General features: G+C 43.0%; 2 protein-coding genes across 6 annotated transcripts; both read left to right on the top strand.

Moving 5' to 3' along the window:
• Positions 1–96: 96 nt before the first annotated feature.
• atad2 (ATPase family AAA domain containing 2) lies at positions 97–14078 on the top strand. 4 transcript variants are annotated; one of them, XM_079343711.1, is made up of 30 exons: positions 97–661; positions 1520–1653; positions 2167–2222; positions 2343–2514; positions 2642–2729; positions 2845–2917; positions 3205–3384; positions 4333–4453; positions 4676–4690; positions 5730–5831; positions 6038–6146; positions 6372–6487; positions 6810–6984; positions 7114–7202; positions 7378–7537; positions 7717–7807; positions 8497–8674; positions 8781–8917; positions 9145–9253; positions 9537–9723; positions 10206–10391; positions 10505–10640; positions 10782–10978; positions 11131–11290; positions 11416–11538; positions 11941–12114; positions 12214–12903; positions 13051–13187; positions 13375–13503; positions 13874–14078. In XM_079343711.1, exons 1-30 carry the CDS (start codon positions 452–454, stop codon positions 13904–13906), a joined length of 4467 nt encoding a protein of 1488 aa, XP_079199837.1. In that variant the 5' UTR covers positions 97–451; the 3' UTR covers positions 13907–14078. The 4 variants fall into 4 exon arrangements, with proteins under 4 accessions (XP_079199837.1, XP_079199838.1, XP_079199839.1 ...); XM_079343712.1 differs by having other exon boundaries at positions 98–661; positions 3208–3384; XM_079343713.1 differs by lacking the exon at positions 4676–4690 and having other exon boundaries at positions 98–661.
• Positions 14079–14176: 98 nt separating this feature from the next.
• zhx1 (zinc fingers and homeoboxes 1) lies at positions 14177–26467 on the top strand. Of its 2 annotated transcripts, none has more exons than XM_079343727.1 (8): positions 14177–15746; positions 17609–17916; positions 18831–19282; positions 19435–19632; positions 19735–19947; positions 20397–20561; positions 20703–21905; positions 22779–26467. In XM_079343727.1, exons 2-8 carry the CDS (start codon positions 17724–17726, stop codon positions 23031–23033), a joined length of 2679 nt encoding a protein of 892 aa, XP_079199853.1. In that variant the 5' UTR covers positions 14177–15746; positions 17609–17723; the 3' UTR covers positions 23034–26467. The 2 variants fall into 2 exon arrangements, with proteins under 2 accessions (XP_079199853.1, XP_079199852.1); XM_079343726.1 differs by having other exon boundaries at positions 20700–21905.
• The last annotated feature ends 456 nt before the right edge of the window (positions 26468–26923 follow it).

Below are 26923 nucleotides of genomic sequence, written 5' to 3'. Positions count from 1 at the left end.
ATGAGCGCGCGCGGGCTGTTGCTTGTACGCCCCTTTGAGTGGAGCGCGCTCTAACATTAACCGGAACACCTTTCCGCATGTCTTGGTATTCCTTCGCCTGCGTTACGTTTAAATTAACTATATATCCATTGTTTTAAGCTATGTGCGTCTCTACCGTTAGATGTTTCTCTATATATTATTTAATCGAAATCAAGTCGTTCAGATTGTTTGACGTAATTTATCTTACAGCAAAGACCTATTTTTCCTGGCGGTAGCTTTTTAGCGTCTTACCTCACAACCTCCGATGACGTTTATGGCGCCAGAAATCAAGGGTTTAGTGAGGAGCGTGTGTACGTGAGTCAGCTGGTGCGGAGTCTCCGTTATCCGGGCTGTGTTAGCGGTACCGTAAACATTTAATGCAGAACTGTGACGGGTAGTTCGTCGCTCGTTTGAAGGCATACGGCCGGATTGGATGGTCAAGATGGTGATCCTACGCAGCAGCAGCGGCGGAGTCGGAACCGAACCGGCTGCAGCGACTCCGAAGAGGAGGTCCATGGAGTTGAATACCAGCGCTGAGTTTCTGTCGCTTCTTCCCGCGTCGCAGAGAAAGTCTGCCCGCCTGACGCGGTCCTCCCAGGCCCTGGATGACAGCTTCAGCAGCCCCGAACAAACGACGGTGAATGTAAGCAAACACACCGAGAAGGTTTTTAGACACATTTACAATCAGTAGAAAAACTTTCATGAGCTAACTTCACTAGCACGCTAAGCTAACTAGCTGTCTGTCAGCATGACAGATAAACATGAAGACTTTCTTATGAATGAACGCACACTGAAACGCACACACGCACTCTATTTCCTGATATTTACCAGAATCAAGTGCGTCTGATGGAACCAACTTTTTTGCAACTAATGTCTTGAATTCTGGGGAAAACATTACACAATAAATAAATTATATTGATGTTTACTTCAGTGATATGTGCTCGAGCATGTAAACAAGGTTAAGGAGCAACAGGTTCCAAAATGTCTCTTAAGGAGGTATTATATTTGAGTATAGGCTGTTTACTGGATGATCTAAAACCAGCAGCTCAGTTTTACATTTACTCATTCATTGATTAACCTAAACTCGTTAGTTTTTCTAATATGGTTAAGACTGTATGGCTGTTTCATGTTGACAACATTTTTCCCGTTAACTAAAGAGCACCTTGGTGTTTACATCCAGGTTTAAGAGGGTTGTTAATTTATGATGATCATACTCAATATATTCATGGACGAAACTTATAATAATATTTTGACGTCATGTAAACTATATAGTTTGAAACAATATTTTCTTACCCTACATTTTTTTTAAGATTATTTTAAAAAGTCAATATATTGCCCAGCCCTATATGAGACCATTTTTACAAAGAAAGTTGTGTAGTTAAATCTCTGTTTATCTTATTGTAAGTTAACTTCAGAATCAAGTTTTGTAGAAATCAGCAAATCTTCTCAGTCTGTGCCCATGGACTCAAACTAGCTATCCCTCTTCATTTGACTCGACCAGGGACATGCTGATATGAAGCCGGATGAGAGAAGAACCCGAGGACAGAGAGTGAAACTTGAGGTGTCTTTTAGTGAAATGGAAACAAAGACCAGCTCGCCTGTGAATGAAGACAAGATTAGAGGATGCTGCACCAGGTAAAGCAAGCCCTCCTCTTCCTGTAATGTTAGTGGGGTTTTTTAACAGCTGCTCTCTAAGGAGTCAGTTGTTTTAGTTGGATCCCTCAGTTACTTTGATTCAAACTTCCCTGTATTGAGTAAGTGTGCCAGCCTGGCCTCCTGTCCTTGCTGCATGTACCACCGTCTTTCTACAAAATCAATTTTTTCAATTTTAGTTTTTTTCTGGCAGTGAAGAGAGATGAGATGTGTTTAAGGATTGTCTGGTCCTTTTATCTTTCCATCAACATGTTCAAAATCAACCTCAAGTCAATCTCAATGTCAATTAGGAAATAGAATACAAATAATTGTTGGAATAATTTTTTAACCTCCTGTTTGGAACCTGCATGTCTTTACTGTGGTGTCCCTTCATCAGTAATAATACATTTAGGAATAAATTTACTTTTTTTTGTGGAAATAACTTTAAACAATATACACTAAAGCAATGTAAAGTGCAGTAAAGAATTTAATGTTTTTTGTCATTCCTCCTTTAAGAAAATCTTCCAGGCTGCAGCGAGATGGAAAAGCATCACTTGGCCAACAGCAAGCAGGTAAAGTACACAACTCTTCTTTTTCTTTGAGCTGCTCTCTGAAGCTTTTTGTTGAGCTGCATTTGGTCTAAAGAATAAACTATTAAACTTCAAACTGACTTTTTCCAACTGATGCTCCAGATGTCCCAGATGAAGCGGAGGGCTCCTCCACCCCTAAGAGGAGTCGCTTTAACCTTCAGAGCCCTGACGATGAGGAAGAGGAGGATAGCGCCGTGCGACGAAGTTCTCGAATCACAAGATACAGTCTGAACTCCCGGAAGCAGTCAGTGCTCTATGACAGACTCATCACCAAGTACGTTCAGCAATATTTCCTCCACTTTCTCTTTGATTCTGACTCGAGGTTTCAGGTCAATGAAAGCTAACCCAAGCTAGCCTCTCACCTCATGGCTAACAAGATCCCTCCTCTGATTGTCCCTCAGCACTGCTGAAGCTGTTCTGCAGAAGATGGACGACATGCAGAAGATGAGACGCAGACTGAGGAGCAGAGACAGAGACTCCCAAGAAGAGGTGACGGCACACACGAGAGAACCTGCCCTTCACCATGTGCAGCTCTCGGTGTTGTTTAATCCTATTGTTAGCTTTAAGCCAGTTAATTTATCAGCGACCTGTTTTGCCCGAGCAGCTCGGCGTGTACACCAGGGGCAGGATGCTGAGGACCAATGTGGAGAGTAAAGACGAAGAGGAGGAGAACCAAGGTGAGCTGGTTAGGTTTGGGTCAGGAGGTTCAGAAAATGAATGCACTCTTTTAAACACCTGGGGGAACCAGAAGAAACACCCGCATACACCATTATAGTTTCCCCATGTTAGATTGTTTTTCTTGGCAGAGATTCAGCAAAGCAGATGGGAAAAAAAAAAAAAGAATTTATGAATTAAAATCCTTTAAATAGTAGCCGCTTCGGTTTGTGTGCTCCAGAAACTAAAACATGGCTGGACAGCACTGGTGTTTGTTTCTTCATTTTTATTTCTTTTTCCCCCTCTACAACAGGAGGGGATGAGGACGGGGAGGATCATGACGACGATGAGGAGGAGGAGGAGGAAGAGGGAGAAGATGAAGAGGAGGAGGAAGATGATGAAGACGCAGAAGATGAGGAAGAAGACAATCAGAGACGTTATGACTTCAGACAGCGGAAGACTGTGGTTCGCTACCAGGCTCCACAGGATGGTACTGCTAAAGTTGAACTTCATTTGATTTATTTAAAACAAAGATGGCAGAGACGTGGAAACGAATGAATAGCATTTATTGTCATTGTTACAGGTACAAGCAAAACGAAATTACAGCGTACACCGATCCGCAGCGACTGTGTGTGCAGACACTGGTTTCTTCCCAGACATCTCGAAAACTTGGGTAGATGTGTGGGTGGGGTCGGGGGGTGTTACGGTGAGGTTGCAGGGGGGGCATAAAAAACACAACTTCCATTCTATGTCTGCAGAAGGCGGCATAGATTGGATGCAGGGGGAAAAAATACCCTTAACACAAACATGTACGCAGCAGCAGTGAGTGTTCTCATTCGGGATGTCCGGCGAAAACACTGCGTATTGCTGCGGAGACAACCTTGGGTGTCTCTCAAAGTTCGCTGATATCATTGCAATAACCATTGCCCGGGTTCATCCGGCAGATCACCAGGTGTCTGTGTGGAGAGGAGCGGGGCAGGGAGAGGGTAGCGTGAGGAGCGTGTCTTCGTCCTTGTCCATCCGCGGAGGAGAAATTTCATCGGGGGGGGGGGGGGCGAGGGGACATGGTAATGGTTGTCCCCTCTAATGTCCAAGTCTGGCTTTCAACAAATTCAACTCGCTTGCATTGCAGTGAGCTTTCCCTAGATGCCATCCATCCTTCCATCCATCCTGCAGCATATGTACACCTCAACATCTTCCAATGATAGCACTGCCAAGCACATGATTCCCCATGTGTTCCATCAATCCGCCACGTACCCAGCAGGGAAAGTTCCATCCGGCCCAGTGGATCTTGTAGAAAAGATCTTGTCAATTGCGTTGAGAGACCAGCTTATTAGCTTCTTCTTCTTTTTTTTTTTTCCCCAAACACTTTTTAGTTAGAGATTTATTGTCCTGTTTATTAACCTAATAAATCAGAGTTGTTGTTGTTGTTTTTTAGAACCAAGAGAGCCCAGAAAACGCAGCATGTACTTCAAGGATCACTCGTCTCCGACCAGGCGCAGGTTTCGATTCAGCTCCACAGCCCCCAGGAGCCCCTACAACAGAAGAAGAACCAGCATGTGAGTGTGACATTCAGCTCTGCTTTTACTCTCAAACGTCACATCGTTCTTCAGAAACACTTAGACAGTCTGATTCATACATTTGACATTCTTTAAAAAATGACTTTGAAGTCAGCGGCCGGGGTCTGAGACTGATGCTGTATTCAGAACTGGATCACCCACTCACCATGGTTACTTAACGTGTAATGTTTTTCCCCCTGACTCTCTTCTAACCAACCTAAGGAGTAGTTCTGAGAGGTAAGACACTAACTACTTGTCCTTGTCTGTCTCATTGTTAGTCTGTGGTTTGCTTTGGGAGGCTGACACTGTGGTTGTTGATGATTGGCACCTTTGGGAGACACTGGGGTTGAACCAGACCTCACTGGAGTCCTTCTTTAAGACAGATTTTTTTAATTGTTTCAAAGTCTTAGTGAGTATTATCACATTAAAAACAACAAGAGTAGAAAAAGAAGTTTGAGCCTCTGTCCTTTCCATTTTATTTATTTAGAACCAATTCCGTTTTTACAGAGCGAGACCGTACTGTGTGTTGTTATTTACAGAGACCTAACCGTTAGCCCCATGTCCACATAGCGTTTTTCTCCGAGCCAATGAGGAGAGAGCGTTTTCAGCAGCAGCCAGCCAGAGAGCAAGCACGCTCTGGCTTTTTTTTAATGTGCGGCCACTCCGAGCGCTTCTTGTTGAAAATGTTTCAACTTTTGAGACCGATCTTTTTTTTAAAAATATATATGTTTCTCTGCTATGGATCGTCACCTGTACTCGTGTAGGGCAAGCATCCTCCTAGTGAAGGGGAAAAGATTATCTGAGATATGAAATGTGTAGCAAAAAGCAGCGGTGTCGGTCATACAGCAACAGCCCTTTTTAAAGGAACCCCACGCAGCAGAGTGACCATTTTCAAAAAATGCGAGGTGGACTCAGGTCCTTAGAAAGCAAAGGCCAAACTAAAATGAATAGACCTCATAATTAAATAAATATAGATGCATAATTGTATCCAACCAAAAGCTGAAATAAGTGAGGAGAGTCCTGTGTGTTTCTCACCTGGTGTGTCATTCATGCATGGTGGCATTGTCATCTTAAGTTGTTGGATGCATTATCAGTCACAAGCTTTTTTTTTTTTTTGTCTCAGATTACTACTGTATCAGCAACATGTATTTACATAAAACATTCATACCTATAAACTACTGACTGGTCTCGCCAGCATTGAGGGTTAAATAACAACGGATACAAACACTGTCGCTTATAGGAATCACAAACTAAATAGAGCTTTGATTGTTTGCAGGAGGAGACATGCCATCCACAGCAGCGACTCCACCTCCTCATCTTCAGACGAGGAGCAGTTCCAGAGACGGAGAAGTAAGAACAGGAGCAGGCCGGTCAACAGGTGAGAGCGTGAGGGAAACGCGAGGCTGTATTTGTTTACTGACGTGCCTCTGTTAATGTAAAGGTGGAGGAACAGATGACTCCAACAGGCCTTAGTCAAACGCTTTCCTGTTAAACTGATACATTTCATTGAACTCCATGGATAGTGATTTATATTTTTATTTCTTTTGTTATTATAAATATTTTTCTAAAAAAAAATCCCTGCAGGTGTCTGCCTATGAACCTTGTGAAAGAAGACCTGCTGGGGATCCACAAGGACAGGATGAAGATCGGAGCGAGCCTCGCCGATGTGGACCCCATGCAAATAGACAAGACGGTAACTCGACTGGCCTAAATATTTCACTGACAGTACAGCATCCGAGCACTACAGAGAGGTTAAAAAGTCGGTCGACATACTGACATAAATGTGCATATTCACACTTAAAGTACAAAAACTGTTCACTATAAGCCCTCAGATGTTTCTGACTGGGAGTGAAAGAGGAGAGATCTAGTTTGTCTTCCAGTGACAAAACAATCCGAACACGACTCTTCTTTCATCCAGGTGCGATTTGAAAGCATCGGAGGTCTGAGCAGGCACATCTCAGCGCTGAAGGAGATGGTTGTCTTTCCTCTGCTCTACCCAGAAGTCTTTGAGAGATTCAAGATACAACCTCCGAGGTAAATGATGTGTTTGCAAGGATTTAAGATCTCCATCGCTTCTTCTTTCAATTTCCTTCTTATAATGTTATTTAAGGTCAGTGACAATCAGATCTGACAAGAAATATAGCAAGGAACCGGAGAGTAGCTTTTGTGTGTGTGCGTGTGTATATAATATAAATATATATACACGGCCAAACACACAGAATCCTCTCTTGTGAATTTGAGGTTAAAGCTTGAGTCTTCATGTCTTGGTTTACTTCCTGTAACTCTCTGTGACACATTTACACAGACCACTAATACCCACTTTCGGCCTTTGTCATGTTTCCTCTCGTCTCTTTAGGGGTTGTCTGTTTTACGGTCCTCCAGGCACAGGAAAAACTCTTGTAGCCAGAGCGCTGGCTAATGAGTGCAGTCAGGGTGACAGAAAGGTGTCGTTCTTCATGAGGAAAGGAGCCGACTGCCTCAGCAAGTGGGTGGGAGAATCTGAGAGACAGCTACGCCTGCTTTTTGATCAGGTGAATTAAACGAAGCTCCTCATCCAAACTATTCATTTACGTTAAACCGAGTAAGAGTCCTTTCATTTCAAATGTCAGCCGTGCTCGAGGGAATGAAATGTGTTACTGATGCTATTGAACGGTCCATAGGCTTTCCAGATGCGCCCGTCCATCATATTCTTCGATGAGATTGACGGTTTGGCTCCAGTCAGATCCAGCCGTCAGGACCAGATCCACAGGTGAGCTGCACTCTTACTGTGTGTGTGTGTGTGCGTGTGTGTGTGATGTAAGGAGTGGGACAGTAACATCTGCATGGGCAGTATTATTAGAAATGAACCACACTTTGGGCTTCAGTGTGTTGCCCTTAGACGCTTGAAAAGAAGAAGTTAAAACAACATGTTTCTGTTTCTGTAGCTCCATTGTGTCGACACTGCTGGCTCTCATGGATGGACTGGATGGAAGGGGAGAGGTTGTTGTGATCGGAGCTACAAACCGACTGGACTCCATCGACCCGGCTCTGAGGAGACCCGGACGCTTCGACCGAGAGTTCCTCTTCGGCCTGCCGGACAGAGAGGTGAGGACCTGGAGATGCCCTTTCAAGCCAGTCAAAGACAATAAAGCAGACGGACGGGCATGTGGGTCGCCATCCAATCGGAGGGGCAGCCAAATAATCTTATTGGTCTTGACATGTAGAAGGCTTTCATCTTTTAACTTGTCGCCCAAACCAAAAACTGATCTTATTTTGTATGGCAGGCAAGGAAGGACATTCTGAAGATCCATACCAAACAGTGGACTCCATCCCCCTCTGACATTTTTCTGGAAGAGTTAGCGGATAAATGTGTTGGTAAGTTTGTTCACAAAATAAAAACTGTTTCAAATCTTCCTATAAAACATGGACAACTATAGAATTTGATCTGAGCAATTTACAGGTCGTGATAAGCATTGACAAAAAAAAAGAGGGAAACATCTATGTTTTAAAGGATATCTTAAAATGAATTGATCATACAGGCAGATTGTTTGTGAGTGTGTCTCAGAGCACAAGCCAGTCCAGGCTTGTTGTTGTTGTCTGAAGTATTCTGGCTCAGAGTCGTTCTACACGTGTACATTCAGCCTACAAGTCAGTGACAACTATTAGACATTAGAGTGAAGAAACACAAGTGTGAAACCCCTTCTCTATTGCAAACATGCTTAGCACCTTAAATATGACGTTTTTTTTGCAAATCTGTGAGTTATGTTATGATGGTTTCTTTAGTAAAAGCAGAATCTTCCTTTTGTCAATGGTTTTATTGGATATAAGGAATGTGAACACAGCTGCCTAAACATGTTGAATATTAAATTATTCAACTTTTGTAAAGTCGTTTACTGTTCATAAAACACAAGCATGTCCCTAATGAAGTCTCGAGTGTGAAATGGAAAATAGGTGGGGAGCTCTTTTAACCTCCCAGTCCAAATAGAAATAGTAAGTGAAGCACAGACCGATCTCCTCATATGATCACAGTGTAATCACGTCGCGTCCTCCTCTCCTCATGCCAGGTTACTGTGGAGCAGACATTAAGGCAGTGTGTTCAGAGGCTGCTCTGTGTGCACTGCGACGCCGCTACCCACAGATCTACGCCTCATCACAGAAACTGGTGCTCGATGTCAACTCCATCGCTATCACAAACAAAGACTTCATGTGCGCCATGTCCAAGATGGTGCCGGCTGCTCAGAGGTACGAGCAAATAAACGGAAGTCATGTTTTTATTCAGTGACGTCTCTTGATATGGAATGTAACATTTGTCCTACGTTGTAAATACTGTGCTGATTTTGACCCTCAGGGCAGTAGTGTCACCAGCCAAGGCCCTGATACCGGCCATTCGTCCTCTGCTGAGCGCTGCCCTGCAGAACATCCTGAACACTGTCAGCAGATTGTTTCCGCATGCTGAGCAGGGCTTGAAGAGGAAGAGAGAACAAGGTTCAGTCTTCTTTGGTCTGTTAGCTTTCACACATGGCCTCGATCTGTTTTCTTCATGATCATGTTTTTCTTTCATTTAATTTTATGGATAATACTCAATTTTCCAAAGTGTGTGGAAAAGATTAAAATAAAAACGTTTGGGTGTGTTTTGTTTTTTTTTGTTTTTTTTCCTTTTTGGAGCATGAGTCAGCGATCAGGACTAACAGCTGTAATGTGTCTGTGTCCAGATGTGGGCTGCGGTGTGTCCGAGGATGATCTGATGTTCAGTGAGGATGAGGAGTCGGGGCTCCTCCCTGGTGGACAGACATCTGCCAGAGGACTCCTAAACCTCAGCAGGTTGGTGAGACAATCACAAGGGAGTTCTTCCAAACTCTTCATTCTTTGATATTTGATAAATCATAATCTGATCTAAGGCGTAGTTCTGTTTATGAGTAACACTTACCTTTACCTGTGTACTTTACACTTTGTAGTCCTGGTCTTGTAGTTATTAAACGTTGGCCCTCCTAGTCATCCTATGTCCCAGTGACTGATTAATGAGTCCTGAAAAGTTCAATAAAATAGATGTGAATGTTTCCATCACTTCAACTTCCCATGCATCTCTGTCTTTCTCCTTGTGTAGGAGTGTCCTGAGCCATCCAACCTCTTACAGACCCAGACTGCTGTTGCAGGGCAGGCCGGGCTCAGGTCAGAGCTCACACCTGGCTCCGGCTCTCCTTCATGCTCTGGAGAAATTCACTGTGTACACACTGGACATGGCTGTGCTGTTTGGAGCCAGTGCTACTGCACCAGAAGAGACTTGTGCTCAGGTAAACAAGACACAGATTGATTAAAAATTAAACACAGCTACATTATTCACTCATGCACATTTTTTATCCTACATTTCATCTCAGGACTTTATTGCACAGAACTGAGGTGGACTCCTGGAAGTTACTCTTGCAGCCTTGTCAAATTCAGTGTGTTCTCTTTTATGGACCTCACTGGCCAAAACGGCTGCCACAGAAACTGTAGTTCATGGGCCCCACCTCCTTACATTGTGGGGAGTGGGGATAAATATGTACTACAAACACAAATCAGGATTTTTATTTTAAAATGTACTCTGATATTTAAAAAAAATTGTATTTATTAGTTGCTTTAAAAAGACTTAAACCACTCATCAATGTGTGAGGTCAAACAAGTTAGCTCTTTCACTTTAGTTCTCTGCTTTTCTGTGTGTGTGTGTGTGTGTGTGTGTGTGTGTGTAAAATAATTTGATGTATGTTTCATGTTTAAATCTTGAATGTTTTTTCAGATTTTTGTTGAAGCCAAGAGGACGTCCCCCAGCATCCTGTACATCCCTCACATTGGACAGTGGTGGGAAACTGTGGGTCCGGCCTTAAAAGCCACCTTCCTCAGCCTGCTCAGCTCGATCCCTGCCTTTGCACCAATATTGCTTCTGGCTACATGTAGCCTGCAATATGAACAACTCAGTGTGGAGGTATGGAAAAAAGAGTCATACATTGAAGACTACCAACTACGATGTCTTACATTGGCGTATAACAGGGCTCCCTGTGGTACTTGAAAATGTTGTCTTCCTTTTTCTCAACTCAGGTGCAGGAATTGTTTCGAGTAGAGTATGGAGAGGTTTTCCATGTCCAGGTTCCAACCAATAGAGAAAGAAGAAACTTCTTTGAGGATTTGATCCTCAGTCAGACTGCCAAGGCCCCTCCATCGAAAAAGAAAGCTGGTGAGAAATAGCTGAATGCTTCTATAAAATACAGATCCAGGCCAGCGTCTTGGGACCTGTAGATGTAAATGCAGTATATCTTTATTTATATCAACTCCTTCCTCAACTGTGTACATCTACTAACGCTCATATTCGCTTCAGTGCTCAGAGCATTGGAGGTGCTTCCTGTCGCTCCGCCACCTCCCCAACGTCAGCTGACAGAAGAGGAGGCTCAGAGACTGGAGGAGCAGGAGGAAGATACCCTCAGGGAGCTCCGCCTCTTTCTACGCGATGTCACCAACCGCCTGTCGCTCGATAAACGCTTCAAGGCTTTTACGAAGCCTGTGGATTTAGAAGAGGTAGCTGTTACGCTAACTTAAGTAAATGGTGATGTCTCTCTCTGTTTGCTCACCTGAGAATAATGTCTGAATTTAAACTGGTTTCATGTTGTGGGTCAGATTGATCACATAGTTTTACTCACAGCCGCCCCGCCTGTGTCCGTGTGTTTCAGGTGCCAGATTACGCTGAGGTGATCAAGAAGCCGATGGACCTGTCGACAGTCCTCTCCAACGTCGACCTCCATAAGTATGCGACGGTCAAAGAGTTCCATCAGGACGTGGACCTTATCTGGCAGAACGCCCTCGAGTACAACCCAGACAGGGACCCCTCAGGTTTGAACTCCGAGAAACCATGCTCACAGCGAGCGTTTACAGTATTAATACCCATCATTCCTGATCAGTAGAATTAGACGGCGTGAGTAAGTTTCCTGATCTGTGCCCTTGTGCTTCTCCTCCAGACCGTCAGATCCGTCACAGAGCCTGTGCGTTGAAAGACACGGTGCATGCTATCATTAGAGATGAACTGGATGAAGATTTTGAGAAGATTTGTGAGGAGATCAAAGTGTCCCGGAGCACAAGAGGTGAATGTTTGTGTGTATTTGTGCATGCAGTTAGAAGATTGTTTTTAACGTAACACTGACACCCTGTGAATTGTAATATATGAACCAGAGTAGATCATTGTATTTAACAAAAATTAGAAATTTAATAGATCACATTAATTTGAATTTACTAACAATTTTCCTCTTCACTGATTGACCTGCTTTGTTATTCAGATCACATCATATTAGACTGAAGTAATCCAAGCTCATGTCTCCTCATCGACCACGCCATTTTATTAGATAACAAGACTGCACCATTAAACCCCCTTCAACAAAGACTTTCATTGTAAAGTTTGATATTTGTTACTGTGGAATAAAACAGTTTCATGGTGTAGTATGACAATTAAAAAAAAAAACCTTTGCTTTCTCTTTGGGACACCACAGAATGCTCTACTGTCCGGTTTGCTCCGTCCTTTTACCACGTCCTCCCCAAACAGGCCAAACCTGCTGCTGAGGCCAAGATGGATGAAATGACCCCACAAAGAGAGCAGGCCAAACCCACAGCTGCTGTCACTCCAACTACAAGTGCCTCCATTGCTGCAGTTCTTAAAAACTCAGGTAAAGACTACAAGAGTAGACAGAAATGGTAAAAAAAAAAATAATAAAAGATATCTGCAAAGATATACTCATCCCTTTTTCTTTTTTTGGTCTAATTAGTGCAAAAGAAGAAAAGGCGGAGGAGTCGCTGGTCCTCAGGCGTCTACGCTAAGAAGAAGTCTTTGTCCTCTCCTCACACGTCCAGAGAGGATGCACACATGGGGTCTGATGATGAAGAGGAAGATGGGGATGATGAAGAGGAGGTTGAGAAAGGAGTAGAGGTTAAAGAGAGGGATCAGGAGGATCAGATGGTGGTTGATGCCGAGCCCAGGTCTACACCAGCTCAGGAGGGAAGTGAGGAGAGGAGTCAAGCTGCTGAACATGAGGTTTCTGTGTGTGAAACAGGGAAATCAAAAAATGAAGACAAGATGCAGGATGAAAGAGAAAAGCAGGAGGAAACTGTTAGAGATCAACAAAGACAGCCAGAGGAGAACAAAGTGTTGAAAGAGGCCGAAAATGAGAGAAGTGAAACCATTTCAGTGAACACTAACAAGGTCAGGCACACTGAGGCAGAAGGAGATACTCAGGATGAATCCATCACAGAGCAGAGAGCGGAAACTAGTAGCCAAAAGCTGACCAAAGCTGAGACAGACAAATGTATAACTGTAACAGAGACAGATGATGGGAACAACCATGAAGTCACTTTAGAGGAGGTAGAGCTGAGCAGTCCAATGGAAGTGGAGGCAACAGAAACTCCGGCTGGAAAAGACACATCTGCAGCTATCGGAGGAGAGGAGGACACGGGAGCAGGTTTGACATTTAAACTTTGATCAAGACTTACACTTAACATTAAAATGGCAGTTGTTTTTTTTCATCAGATAGTGTCAAATGTACGTCAGCAGATGGTCATTTATTTATCGCAGTTTGAACACTTGGTGTGTGTTTTTTGTGTCTCAGAGCGGAGTGTAAAGCGCATTACTCGGGCCCTAAAAAACACAGTGTTGCAGCAGCAGCAGATGATCGATGAGGACAAAGCTCAGCAGATCCTGGACCAGGAAACTCCTCCTCTGGTGGTGGATAGAGACAAATTAAAGGTGTGTAGGATATCATGGTCGTCAGTCTTATTTTTCAGATTATTGTCATTGTCTTGTCCCTAATTTCTCCGATTTAGATGTACTTTTTATTATCTTATCCTGCACTGAGACTGTTTCTCCACAGGAGAGTCATAATTTAGACAAGCAATAATGTAAGCTGCTCATCTGTTTTCTGCCCGACCTTCAGGAGCTGTTGGAGAAAGTAGTGTCAAAGACTGAAGGCTACGAGGTCTACAAGCTGGAGAAACTCTATGCTCTACTCTGCCAGAGTGTCTATAGACACAGACGAGACTACAACAAAACGGCACTAACACAGGTCGGTATTCGTTTGAACTGGCACAAAGAGGAAGTCTGTTCTTGTATTAATTAGTGTTATTATTAATGTATAACCTGGTTATCACAACGTCAATAAAGTTGTGCTCCTCGTTGGCTGCCTCTAATCAAAGAGGCCTTTAATCATCTAGTTTTACTTTTTAATATTTACATTTTATTTAAAAGTGAAAGACAATGATTATTTAATGCTTTAAAATAAATTACAATATTGGTAGTATTTTTACAATATATAATGTTTTGTTGTAACTACCAGTAACTCAAATGTGTAATACTTTTTGTGTTCATTAACATTAGGTTTGTTTGCTAGAACTGCTTGCATGTATCTAATCTATTGGTCTTCTCGTCTGAATTAGGAGCTGGAACAAGAAATTGAAGACTTCTATTGACCCTTCTTGAGGAAAAAAGTGACCATTTTTAAATGACACTCCTCCCCCTCTTTGGAAATACATAAACACTGGTTCTATTTTCATAGATATCCACAGGCATCTCTATTTGTGCATTAGCTAAAACTTCATATTACCTCTTTACTCTATATTTAATTAAATGTTTTTCTCTGAATATTACCGGGTGTCTTTTTTTTCTTCTTTTTTTTTTTTTTTTTTAGATTAAGACTACAGCTGTTCAAGTCGACATGAGTCCGTGTCAAGTGATATTGTCCAGAGTGTAGGAATCCTTGATTAAATGGACCTCAACAGTGCATGACACTTGTAAATGAAATCTTCATGATAATGTTAATTTCCTGTTGTGTCCCGCAACAAGTTCTCCCCCTCTACTGTACTTGTGTACGTATATATACATGTGTTGTGCTTGACTCTGAAAGACGCGCTTACATGTGCAGAGTTTGATAGTTTGAAGCCTCAACTGTTTGAGAAAACCCTGGTGTGGTGATAAAAGACTGAACATACATCCCTGGACTAGAGCCCATCATTTAGGATTTTGTGAAAAAACTAACTTGTTTCCCAGTTAAGAGTACCTATATTAGGTGTGTAAATAGTATAAAATGAAATGAAATCGAAGTGGCATCTTTTCAGGTCTCTTTTGTGAAGTGACCGCTATTTTTTTTAACAACCTTAACTTTTCTTTTTTTTCTTTTCTTTTTTTTTTATAAATCTGGGCATATTTGGCATCAAATGCTTTCTTTAAATCCTACCAAATCAAGGGACTTATTGTTGGTAAATGTGTATAGCCTGTAGTTTTTGGCCTTTTCAAAATTTGCCCATACACCCCAAATATTTATTATATTTAATAAATACTCATAAATCATAAACTACTCCTTCGTCTACATTATTTCAGTGTTCTTATTAGTGCTGACATTTATACCTAAAAATGTTAAATCATTTTCTGATTTTTGGAAGTGTTACTCAAACTATTGTAACCAGGTGACTGAAATAACTAATTAAAGTCGACCTTCATTTACGGCTTCACGTTTAACTCAGGTCTTAATATATCATGAGACAGAATAAAGTATTACATTTAATAACGATAAAGTATTGACAGTGAGTCTTCACAACATGACTGAACTTCATAAAGTCCGTGTTGTCCTCGTGTAGCCTCTCGCGCTGCCTCGAGAGGTCACGTAAGGACATGTTGGCAGTCGGCCGGCACGTGAAGCACATTAGTTTACAGAACAAAATGACAGCAAAGTTTCAAACTTCATTATTTTTCTGACCAGAGTAGAGTTGTACCTTGTTCATATTGAGCATAACATACCGGTTCAAAATATCTTGCATCTTATTTTACGAAATGTTAGCGCACCGACAGTCGCCGAGGAATGACGTCAGGGCGTAGCACATTGAATGATGTCGCCGTTTGATCATCAAAAAAAAATTGCCGTTAAAAAAAAATAACAGAGAATTAGGTCAGCAACTTATCTGCACCGATTATGAATGTTATTTTAAAACTTTCACAAAGACTGGGCCTAGGAGTGAAATAAACTGCTTCAACGAGGACAGAGATGTCCGGTGATTCCAGCCTCTGCAGACTGGGGCCGTAGCCGTCAGACCGGTCTGTCTGTCTTTCTGTCTGTCTCCCTCCGCCGGCTTCAGGAGACCCGCAAGCCCCAAAAAACATAACTCTACCGTAGTCCCGTCCCGGCTGGGGCTGAATGATGAGCCGGGGGTAAGGAGAGGAAAACGACAGACTCCATAAAACTGAAGCTGAAGGATCATCTGCAGGAAATCACTTCTCGTCTGGGCTGCCTGGTAGCAACACATTTCAATAGTTCCTGTAAGTTTACCGCCATGCATGATCAATAACAAGAACTACTGCGGCTAACACTGGCTAGTAGGGCCACCTCATAAACATGCTAAATGCTAGTTACCCTTTGTTTCAGTTTATGTCTTAAACCTGAACTTGCATTGTGTTAAATAAGATCTCTAACACCCTCCACATCGTTGTTTAGATGCTTTCTGTGATCTCATGATGGCAGTCTAGCAGCACAGCATGCAGATCACCTTATTGTTAATCAACCTGCCAGGGACAGCACAGGAACATTAGCCGGTATGGCTACATCTTACACATCCACATGATGGACCAAATGAGTGTTTACAGTATGTGTTGACCATCTGTAGTTAAACAAAAAACAGTTTGAATGTGTCTCCTGGGTCTCTACTGGCTCCCAGTGTTTGTAGTGTTGCTTTAGACGTGCACATTACAGATGATCATTTGTAACACCTCTATCAGAATGAATGGTCACAAACAGACAGAGCCTGTCCTGGGGGATCAACGTAAAGACACAGGTGAGAGGTGTAGCCAAATGTGTGCTGTGACCAGACAATGTGGGCTCAGTGTAGTTAACAGTCTTAATAGTATCAAGGTCAATCAATCAATCTTTATATGTATAGCTTCAATTCACAACACGTTATATCTCAAGACACTTTACAAAAAGCAGGTGATCTTACTCTTTGTCTGTTAACATTACATAAAGAGCAGGTAAAACGACCATGATCATCGTTATGTTTACAAAAAGCAAGTAAAAGGATCTTACTTATTCAGGTGGGATAATATGACACTTGAACATTGAGTCTATGTGTTTTACTTTTTTTAAACCTCCATTGTATTATATATTAAAGGAAATAAGACATGAGTGAATGAAGGGCTGCTTTACAATTCAGTGTTGTACTTTTATTTGTCGTTAACAATTTTGCAAGGATTTTAAAAATCTAATATTTTGAGTTCAAGCAGGACTAGTTAGCAGAATGTCTGAAAATGACTAAAAAATCACAACTTCCCACAGCTAAATGTATGATCCATCTTCTACTAGTTAGCTGTACCAGAGCAGCAGTCCTTTTTTAATTTAAGTTTTATTAATAATATTATATTCATAATAATAAATACAAAAAGCATGTTTTTGAAAATATGAGTCTAGATTGTATTTATTTAATAATTATAAAAGCACATTTAGTTATGAAGAGGAAAACAAATACTTTCTATAATAAATGACTCCAAACACACTTCACTGTAAAATATGTATCATTGTATAACAATAACCTGTGTATAACTGACCGACAAGTATCATTTTGTTTCTTGTAATTCTGAATGAACTGCAACATTATATTTCCTCTCACGGACCATCTGACGCCGTGCTCACCTGTGTGTGTGGCATCATTATCAACAGGCTTACGCACATTTTTCTATTCAGCTGAGTTCATTTTCTGGAAATGAAAAGAATGCTGAATGGAAATTATACTTAAGAAATTCAAGCAAATACAATTGTAATTGTAACTGAATAATAGTGACTTTACTACTAACTGTTTGTTACTCTGATAAGTACTCTAAGTTACTGTCTAGTCTTGTTGAGGATCTATATCATATATCGATATATTGTTAAACAGCAGAGCTTGAAATGCTTCCTTTGTCTTAGTAACACATTATAAAGGTATCCAGTTCCCACTGAAACAAAGCAGAAGAAGACAAAGTTCTCCTCGGAGGTGTGAAGCTACTTTTTTTTTTAACTTATAAAGATAATGGAGCCACAGAAGGCTAATCGTTGAGAAAAGACTCTTAGAATAAATTATTCTAACAACATTATCACTTTACTCTCTAGTGGCACATCCCTATCATGACATTTCTCATGTGTCATCCTCCAGAAACGCAGCACGGACTCTATCCTGTGAGCACAACCACCTAAGACATGTGAGCCCTGATCCTGCTTTCTAAGATCATCTTTGTCGAAAGCCAAAGTACACAGAGCAGAGTTTGACCATGTCGAGCCGCAGGAAATCAACCACACCTTGCATGGTGCTGCCCTCCAATGTGGTGGAGCAAGAAGAGGGAGAGGAGAAAACCGAGAGGACAGAAGATGAAAAGAAAGAGGATGAGGAGGGCAAGGTGAAGGAGGGCCCAGATGAGGAGCTGGATAAGGCAGTAGTGGTCGTGCCGACACCTCCAGAAACGGGTAAGACTTTTACTTACGCCTTCTATTACATTAAGATAGATGGGTAGATTCATTGACTCAGAGGGGAATATAAAGCATCCAGTAGGAGACACATGACAGGAGACAATTGTAATATCTCAACACTCACTGTCCCGTTAAAGTAACCTCTACACAGGTCAAAACAAAACCTGTCCAATGAAAAATATTCTAAATTTGTACATAACCCATGCAGGCATGAGAATAGAAACCTATGTACAATTTAAAAGAAAATCTGTAAAATGAGACCTGTACACATTCGAGCAGACCTACAGCTTTACAGCAGCATATATGCTGAACTGCACAGCAGTGTGTGAGAGGGCAAAGTGCCCTTTTAAATGAGTCTGTGCATACTTAAAGGGGAAATTTTGTTAATATATTATTTTTCAAGATAAAAATTGAAGTGTCTAGCTTGAAGTCACTATACGCCGTTTTCACATACGCACTCTGGATAAGATCTAGATTATTACAGAAGAACTGCTCCGGAGATTCTCTCGACCGGAGACTCTCCCTGTCAGACGGGAGGGGGAACTTCTGAGGTTTGATGTGATGTAAAAAAAACCACAAAAAAAAACCAACGCAGATTTCCCCCCTCCTATTGGCAAATTTTCCGAAGAATATGCTGCTGCATTCTCACATCGGCCCACTCGGACGTGCTGCGGAAAAAACAGGAAGGGACATGCAGCCCCTGCAGATAATCTCCAGAGTTTTTCAGGAGATTTCTGTATGTGTGAAAAGGGTTACTGTGTGCTTTCCTTCTGCAATAACAGTGAGGGGTTGTCCACTATTATGGCCAGATGACACATGAGACCCATGTATTAAAATGTTCTGTAAATCTGAAATAATGCTAGATAACAAAAGGATTTATCAACCTAAAGGATGTTTTCTTTCAATCATAGATGAGCCCAGTGTGTCTGCTGAAGACCTCGGCCCCTCACTGAAGCACAGCGCTACGAGCTCTCCTGAGGTCCCGAGCAGCGACCAGCCCGCTCAGGAACCACAAAGCGATACACCCGAGGAAGGGGGCTCGGACCCTGCTGCCGTCGCTGCCATCTCTCTCAGCAAGACTCCAATCATGAGGATGAAGACCAAATCTGAGCCCAAGAGGATCGCCGTGTCGCTGAAGGCAGCAGATGAGGGGGTGGAGGGCTTTGGAGGGGGCGGAGAGGGAGAGGTGGGAGGAGAGCAGGAGCCCATCGAAGCTCCTCTGGGGCCGATGACGCCTGTCGAGATGCTGCTGCATGACTCCATGAAGCTCGGGGGAGCCGGCCTGCTGGTCAGCCCAAACTCAGAGCAGCATAGGAAATCATCCACTTTGAACCCCACAGTGCTTTCTGCAGGCCTTGCACAGGTAAAAAGTCGTAACATCTATATTGAGGGTAGAGAACTAATAACACTCCATCCCTGTCTGTAATGGACCGCTGGAGAGCAGAGATTAACCTTGGCCTTGATGCAGCATCGTCTGTTGAGACCTCTCTTTTCTCCTCCCTCTCTTTATTTCAGGTTCTTTCTGCTTTCAACACCCAGCAGAGTGCAGCTCAGCCACAGCTACTGATTCCCCTCAGCAGCATCCCCTCCTACAGTGCAGCTATGGACACCAACCCCCTCCTGGGCAACACATATAAGAGGTTTCCTTACCCATCGATGGCTGAGATCAGCAGCCTGGCAGCACAGACGCAGTTCACCGAGGAGCAGATCAAGGTAGAAGAAAGGCTGTTCCTTTCAGGGTCGGATTACCCCTCATTTAATGCTCTCTTTGCCGTTTGTCGTGATTTGCTCCAAATGTGTTTGATCCACTCCCAGGTTTGGTTCTCGGCACAGCGGCTGAAGCACGGGGTGAGTTGGACTCCAGAGGAGGTTGAGGAGGCCAGGAGGAAACAGTTTAATGGAACGGTGCACACGGTGCCTCAGACTATCACAGTCATACCTGCTCATCAACTGTCAGCTGCAAACGGCCTGCAGTCCATCCTTCAGACTTGCCAGATAGTGGGCCACCCCGGCCTGGTGTTTACACAGGTGGGTAAGGAAGGAAAAGATGCTGTAAGACTCGGCTCTGGCTTCCCCTCGTCTTGAACCCCCTGAGTGGAGGAAAGTACAAGATTTATGTGACTTTTATTTCAATTAATTGTAATTGTTAAAGAATTAGCTGTTCCTTGACAGGACACAGCTTCGACTTCTCCTGCCTGCTACAATATTGAACCAATTTAAATAGGCAGTACTGTTTATTACATTGCACAAGGGAGATACAAATGCCTTGTGACATCATTGATCGATAACATCAATAACAAGCAGATGAGTTCTTTTTGGTTGGTCTTTTGTCCCTTGTCCTTTGCTTCAATAACGATTTTTTCTAAACAGGGTGTGAAACTTTAAAAATCATAAGACACATGGCTGCAAAATCAGAAATCCCCAAACCAGTGTGTATTTCTGTCCTTAAAAAGACTCTTTGTTTGATCTCCGTGTAGGTCGGCCCAGGCGGGAACCTCCCCGTGACCAGTCCCATCACTCTGACAGTGGCAGGTCTGCCTAGCCAGTCTCAGAGCTCCAGCAGGGGTTCCTGCCAGCCCACCCTGACAAACAGCGAGCTGAAACGGGCCACCACGGTGCAGCCCCCCTCTCTTTCTCCACAGGTGGGGATAGAAGTAGTGTGCTTTGTCTGTTTTATATGGAAAATGTGTGTCAAATGCTTTTGGTATTTCTGTGGGTGATGAGAAGAAAAGTACTGATGAAACACGAGTTTGATGTATAACTCTCCTTCTGTGTCCAAGGAGAACTCCGCCCTCAGCGTCGACACTTTCAGTTTGCGACCAAAGAAGTCCAAAGAGCAGCTGGCGGAGTTGAAAGCCAGCTACCTGAAAAACCACTTTGTCACTGATGCAGAAATTGCCCGGCTGATGAAGATCACAAACCTGACTAAGGGAGAGATCAAAAAGTGGTTCAGCGACACCAGGTACAACCAGCGGAACTCCAAAAACAGCCACGTCATCGTCTTCCATGACGGAGGGGGCAGAGGGGGGGGCACCTGTAGCAGCAGCGCTACCACCACCATCATCATCGACTCCAGCGACGAGACTCCCACGTCTCCCGTTCCTCCTCGGACTCCTCCTGTGAAGGAGAAGGAGTCGCGGCCAAAAACGTGGAATCCGTTTCCGGATTTCACCCTCCAGAAGTTTAAGGAGAAGACCCCTGAGCAGCTGGTGGTGCTGGAGGAAAGTTTTGAGAAGAGCAGCACTCCTTCGGATGACGAACTGAGCCGCCTGAGGACAGAGACTAAACTGACGCGGAGGGAGATTGACGCCTGGTTCACTGAGAGACGGAAAATGACGTCCGTCAATACGTCCTCGCCAGAGTCTTCAGAGGGAGGAAAGATGGAGGCGGATGGAGCGAAAGCAGGGGAGGACGCCAGCTCTTCTCCTCCTTCTGCGTCCTCATCTCGCAAAGGGAGTCAAACTCCTCCAGGCAGTCGCAGTAAGCAGCTGCCCACCACCAGCAGCCACAAAGACATGAAAGATAAGACGAAAAAGACTCCAGAGCAGCTCCACATTCTGAAAAGTGCCTTTGTGAGGAGTCAGTGGCCCACATCTGAGGAGTATGACCAGCTGGTGGAGGAGAGTGGCCTCCCTCGCTCCTACATTGTCAGCTGGTTCGGGGACTCCAGGTACTCGTGGAAGAACAGTAACTTGAAATGGTTTTTCCAGTACCAAAGCGGAAACGTTGAAGGGCCGAATGGCGGCGGAAGCAATAAAATGGGAGGCAGAAAAAGACGCGGCCGGAATCGTGGTTGGGGGCGTTCCCGAACTCGAAGGCAGCCGAGGAGGTCGGCCTCCTACAGTGCAGATGTCGACAGATCTCCCCCAGCCAAAAAACCCAAGAGCGGGAGGGAGATCCTGAAGGAATACTACCTGAAGTATCACTTTCTCAACGAGCAAGACTTGGATGACCTCGTCACCAAGACCAATATGAGCTACGAACAGGTAACGCTTTTCTTCGTTGTAGTCATAGGAATTGGGAAAGCTTCAGAATCCTGCTACAGCCATTTTGGGTCCAGGGTCCCTAAAGCTGCGGCTGGCCATGAGATCCAACCTCAGGACATTCTTAATTCAAAAACATGCGAAACAGACCGAATCTGGCCCGACAGCAGGTTTCATCCAGCCCACGAGACGTTTTAGGGTTTTGTCTCTGATGAACCTTAAGGAGTGCAAACGGTGCTGTGGCCTGACACACACACACACACACACACACACACACACACACACACACACACACACACACACACATCGAAGTATCTCTCTCTCTGCCTGACCTGTTTTGTTGCTGTTAACATACAGTTCTCTGAAGTAGCTTATTTAAATTTTTAGAAACCATACAGAAGCTTTTATATTCATGTGTTGGGTTACAGTGATTAGTCCGGCCCCAACTTGAGTTTGACACCCCGCCTCTCAGTCATTTTCTGCTGCCCTCAGAAAACAGCTGATTACCAGGTACTTGAATAATGGAAGTCTTGATTATATTAGACATCATTACATTTTGCTGCATTTTGAAGCGCAGCAGGTAAAAAAAAAAAGAATGACTTGGATAATTTTTGACTTCTTACCCTCCAAGTTCATTTCGAATGCTGTTTATGAAACATGCTCATTATTACCACGAGTAATGAGGTCATACCGTGAGTCAGGTATCTTCAACCACCAATGAATTCATGCTTGATTGATTGGGATTATTTATCAGTATTGGTTCTGTAAAAGATCCCTTTCACTCGCTTTATTCTCTTTATTCTATTCTTTCTAATAACCAGAAATATGACTTGTGACATATCCATGCTGCGTTTCCCTTCCTCTGTCCATCACAAGGTGAGGGAGTGGTTCGCCGAGGTCCAGCGTCGCTTGGAGGCGGGGGCAGATCCTTTCAATGAGCCGACTGCAGGCGGGGGAGAGGAGGCGCGGGGAGAGGCCACCACGTCCACCAAGGGCCAGACCGCCGCTGAGCCGGGAGACGAGGAGGAAGATGAAGGAGATGAGGAGGAGGAGGGCGAGGACACCGACGACAGCGAGGTTTGGGAGCCGTCGCGTAGCGTGAGGAAGTCCTTGTCGGTTTCTGAGGATTGACGATGGTGAGGCGCACGGGGGGAAGCACTACAGAATGTCATTAGAGAAATCTGCATCTGATCGACGCTGGTGGACGCTTAGCTCAGCCAAGTCTTTTTGCCACTGATTTGCATGTTTACAAATGAGCATCAATCATTCACTGTTTTTCAAACTCTTTCTGACTCAAGTCTACGTGAGACTAACTGATGGACTATTAGCTTTAGCCCTTTGACTGTAAATGATCTGTAATAGTATTGACGCGGAATCAGTCATGTAGAAAAAGTTCGAGGCAATCCCTGCTAATCTTACATGACACGGCAAACTTTGAGAAAGCTAAAAACGTTGTGAAGTGCAATCTTCGGAGCTAAGCTGAGGATTGAAATCCCCAAAAAGACGTGTCCACTCATGTTTCTTTAGAAGCAGCGGATCAACTCTGGCTGTCGGAGAGGAGAGAAGTTTAGAGGAGGAGTTTTAACGTCACCTTGCCCTTGTGAAATTTGCACTCCTTGCTGGCTTAAGTTAAGCCATTGTTGGAGATGTTTTAACATGTTTATGCTGCATTGCTTGAGGATTAGTGTTTGTCAAACTGCTGTGAGCACAGGCCTAATATCAAACCTTACATCTCCAGTGTTATGAATGTCCCCCCCCCACTCCCCCTTTTAAAGGACTTGTATTGTTTACAAAGTTGCTCTAAAATGTTTCACAACTGGATGAACCCCTGAGCAATGTCACCAATAACACGAGCCCTCATCATTTCTAGCATCCCTCATTTGTGGGGCTGCTAGAAATAATGACTTTTCTCCCAAACACCTGTAAAGAAAATCACAAGAAGGACCTGCAAGGACCGTGCTTTAATCAGTCAGAGAGAAACGCCAGGAACAATGTGTGGCGGGCACCTTATTGTTGACTGAATGCCAGTGCCATGAATCTTTAAACAAACTTCAAGTCTTCCCTTTAAAGTGGCTTGTTGTTGTATTAGTATTATGGGTTTTGTAGATTTTTAACCGACAGATCTGTTCAAGAATGGCCACCGTATGGGTTTGATATGCACTGTTTTAATGTTTTTAAACTAACTTCTCACCTTTTGATGAAACACATCATTTGCTGTTAGTGACTTTTTATAGACACTATGAGGCTGTCGTCCCAAAGTTGAATGTGCTGTCTCCCGTTTGAGGCGGAGGCACCGTTTATGAAATCCAGAATCAAGTCAGACATGTTGCTCCACTACGATAAGAAAAGAAACAAATGGATGGACTGAATTGGAAGGTGAAGATGCAGATGAAAATAGTTGTTTTGGTTTTTTTTCTCCTAAAACTAGCTGCAGCCCCAGTGCAAACGTTGAGGAAGTCAGTCCACATCTTTACAAGGCTTGCAGTCTCCACCAAATCATCGACCCCTTGCCTTTAGATTCAGGCTCAAAAACGATGCTTAAGAATCATTTTGGGTCTCGACCCGTTCCTTAAAGAAAGACTGTTCGACAGAATTTCAAGAGAAAAACATGAAGCACCTAAACTAAACTTTTTTTTCTTTTTTTTTTTATAAAGTTGCACTTTGTCCACTTGTTATCATAGTGGACTAAATCATGATTAGGCACCTTAATCTCTTATACCATGAAATGGCTCTGAGAGAACAATTCTGTTTTGTATGAATACAAACTAAACCAATATTTTGCCTTTTTTGTCCTCCGTCGAGGAGGAATTAGTGTATCCACCTTCTAATCATATGTGTTGTTTCATAGTGGAATGTTTGTCGGGCTCATCGAAACGAAAGAACATTAACGAACGCTTTCCTTCGCAAAATTGCACAATATGAGCCTCTCTCTTGAAATGCACGAGTTCTACTTGTTATGTTTTGTGTTGTTGCTTTAAATCATGGAGGTTATCTCTATTGCTCCTTTCTCCCCTGTTTGACTCTTTACCCTTCTCCTGCAGTCCATGTTTGTCAAATGAATGCCTATGTTCTTCTCGAGACATGTTTCTGTCAAAGCTAAGACATCTTCAAAACACTGACACTGTTCAGAAAAGCAAAAGAGACATTCTTGGAATATTCACTTTCTCTCATGGAAGGAAGTGTTGTGATGTCTAAAGAAACTGAGCTGCTTTCCCTCTGTGGTGGGAAATCAACCAAATAACCCTCCTCTCTGTGAACGGTTTTCTTCACATTTTACTGCCGAAAAAACTGACCTGATTTCAAACTGGAAACTCTTCACACAGTTCAACACAAACGGGGGAGAGATACCCTGAAGAAGCTTTGCAGACAAACCTCTGTGCCTACATGGCTCGTGTGCTTGTTTTGAACAGAATCTCAGCAACTTTGGACAGAAGAGGACGAGAGCGCGTCTTTGGAAATCACCACACACTGTGGAGAGTTTTCTTATGGAAGACTTGTTCAAACTGAGTTGCGTTGCATGACCGAGCTCTGCTTTCTGCTGACGTTTAAAGATGCCTACTTACTCTGAAGTTCACAGCTTCTGTTGTAAGACCTTAAAGTGATCCCTAGGTGTTGCCAGTTTTGTTGTATTTTTTCCACCAGGCACTTGTCACACTAAATGTTGACACCTTGTGCTTTTTAAAAGCAGTCTTTGAAGCAAACTAATCTGCTAGGGTTAGTGTAAGCTAACTGTGCTAGCGAGCAAGTGAAGGGGAGTAAGCTAACTGTGCTAGCTAGCAAATAAAGGGGAGCTGAAACTGTGAGACATTTTGTCATTACTGTATGTGACAGGTGCTTGGACAAGAGAAAAAAACAAATTCAAACTGTAAAGGTAAACCTTTGTCTGATATTGCATGCAATAACCAAGATGAACAACTTCTCATTTTGTACATACCGTGTTCTGGGTTGGTTTTCTTGACAGAGAATAAGCCTACTCTGATTCTTTGCGTAGCTAGGATAATACCAGTTTCTTTCGCCTGCAGCATGGACCTGTTTTGTTTTTTTTCATTAATGATTTCCAGGAAACATTTTGAATAAGCCTTGTCGCTATTAGCTAACACAGCCTAACATCTACATTTTCTTTCTGCAGAACTTTTTAGCCACTGCGGTTTTTAAGATTTGATGGCGGCCATTTTCTGCTCTTCTTTTAAACCTCTAAATCCTAGTACTTCATGTGCTCATTCCTGCACATGCTACAGACCGGCTGTCAGTAATGAGTTTTATGTTAGTCCCTGGGTTGGATTTACACCCCACCCCAAGTATCCAGCTCACAGTTTTTAACAGTGTGCTCTTTCTTCACGTTAGTCCGTCTGTTTTTCAATGGTTTTATATGTTTTTATTCTATCTATGAAAACTGTGTCATTACAAGTCTTTCCGGACATCAATGGATTGTTTGTTATCAGGACAGACTCATTAAATATGTACAATAGAGTAGTGTTTTTGAAATAGAACCAGTTTTAGAGTTCAGCTAGTGTCGCCTTGAGGGGCTTTTTGGTACTTTGCTAAAAAAAAAAAAAGATATAAAATCAGAACTCATTGAAAAAGACGCTAAGATTAATGTCTTTGAAGCACTTGGGAATCTTTTCCATTATTTTTTTTGCCAATATGTGTGTATTTGATGTTTTGCAAGCAACCTTTTTTTTTCTTTTTACAATACATGAAAACAAATCTAGAAACACAGCCGCCCAATTCCTTTCAAACATGGCGTTTGAAGCTTTTTACACTCCGTCTGTAAAAACCCAGTTGAATCATGTCTGTTTTAACCATGACATGGGAAGAAAGGGACCAAAATGTGTTCCTTTTGTAGGAAATGATGATTCTGGGTTTTTAGAGATTGACTAGTTTTTAATCAATTAATGAACATTTTAATTGTAAATCCGGAGCCTACAATCAGAATGATTTTCTATTCATTTCACTGGTTTAAAATGAGAGGATTATAAGGTGTTTGTAGGTGTACACATGTGCATGTGACAATATAACAT

This window comes from Symphodus melops, assembly GCF_947650265.1.
Source record: "Symphodus melops genome assembly, chromosome: 5".
Classification (NCBI taxonomy): Eukaryota; Metazoa; Chordata; class Actinopteri; order Labriformes; family Labridae; genus Symphodus; species Symphodus melops.
This window is presented reverse-complemented; position numbering and strand designations above follow the sequence as displayed.

Coding starts and splice junctions, on each gene's coding strand:
- atad2 (XM_079343711.1), top strand. CDS start 452: ATGGTCAAGATGGTGATCCTACGCAGCAGCAGCGGCGGAGTCGGAACC. Junction 5,832..6,037: donor AGGAGCAGGCCGGTCAACAG/GTGAGAGCGTGA, acceptor AAATCCCTGCAG/GTGTCTGCCTATGAACCTTG. Junction 7,203..7,377: donor CGTCAGGACCAGATCCACAG/GTGAGCTGCACT, acceptor CTGTTTCTGTAG/CTCCATTGTGTCGACACTGC.
- zhx1 (XM_079343726.1), top strand. CDS start 17,724: ATGTCGAGCCGCAGGAAATCAACCACACCTTGCATGGTGCTGCCCTCC. Junction 17,917..18,830: donor GCCGACACCTCCAGAAACGG/GTAAGACTTTTA, acceptor TTTCAATCATAG/ATGAGCCCAGTGTGTCTGCT. Junction 19,948..20,396: donor CCGGCCTGGTGTTTACACAG/GTGGGTAAGGAA, acceptor ATCTCCGTGTAG/GTCGGCCCAGGCGGGAACCT.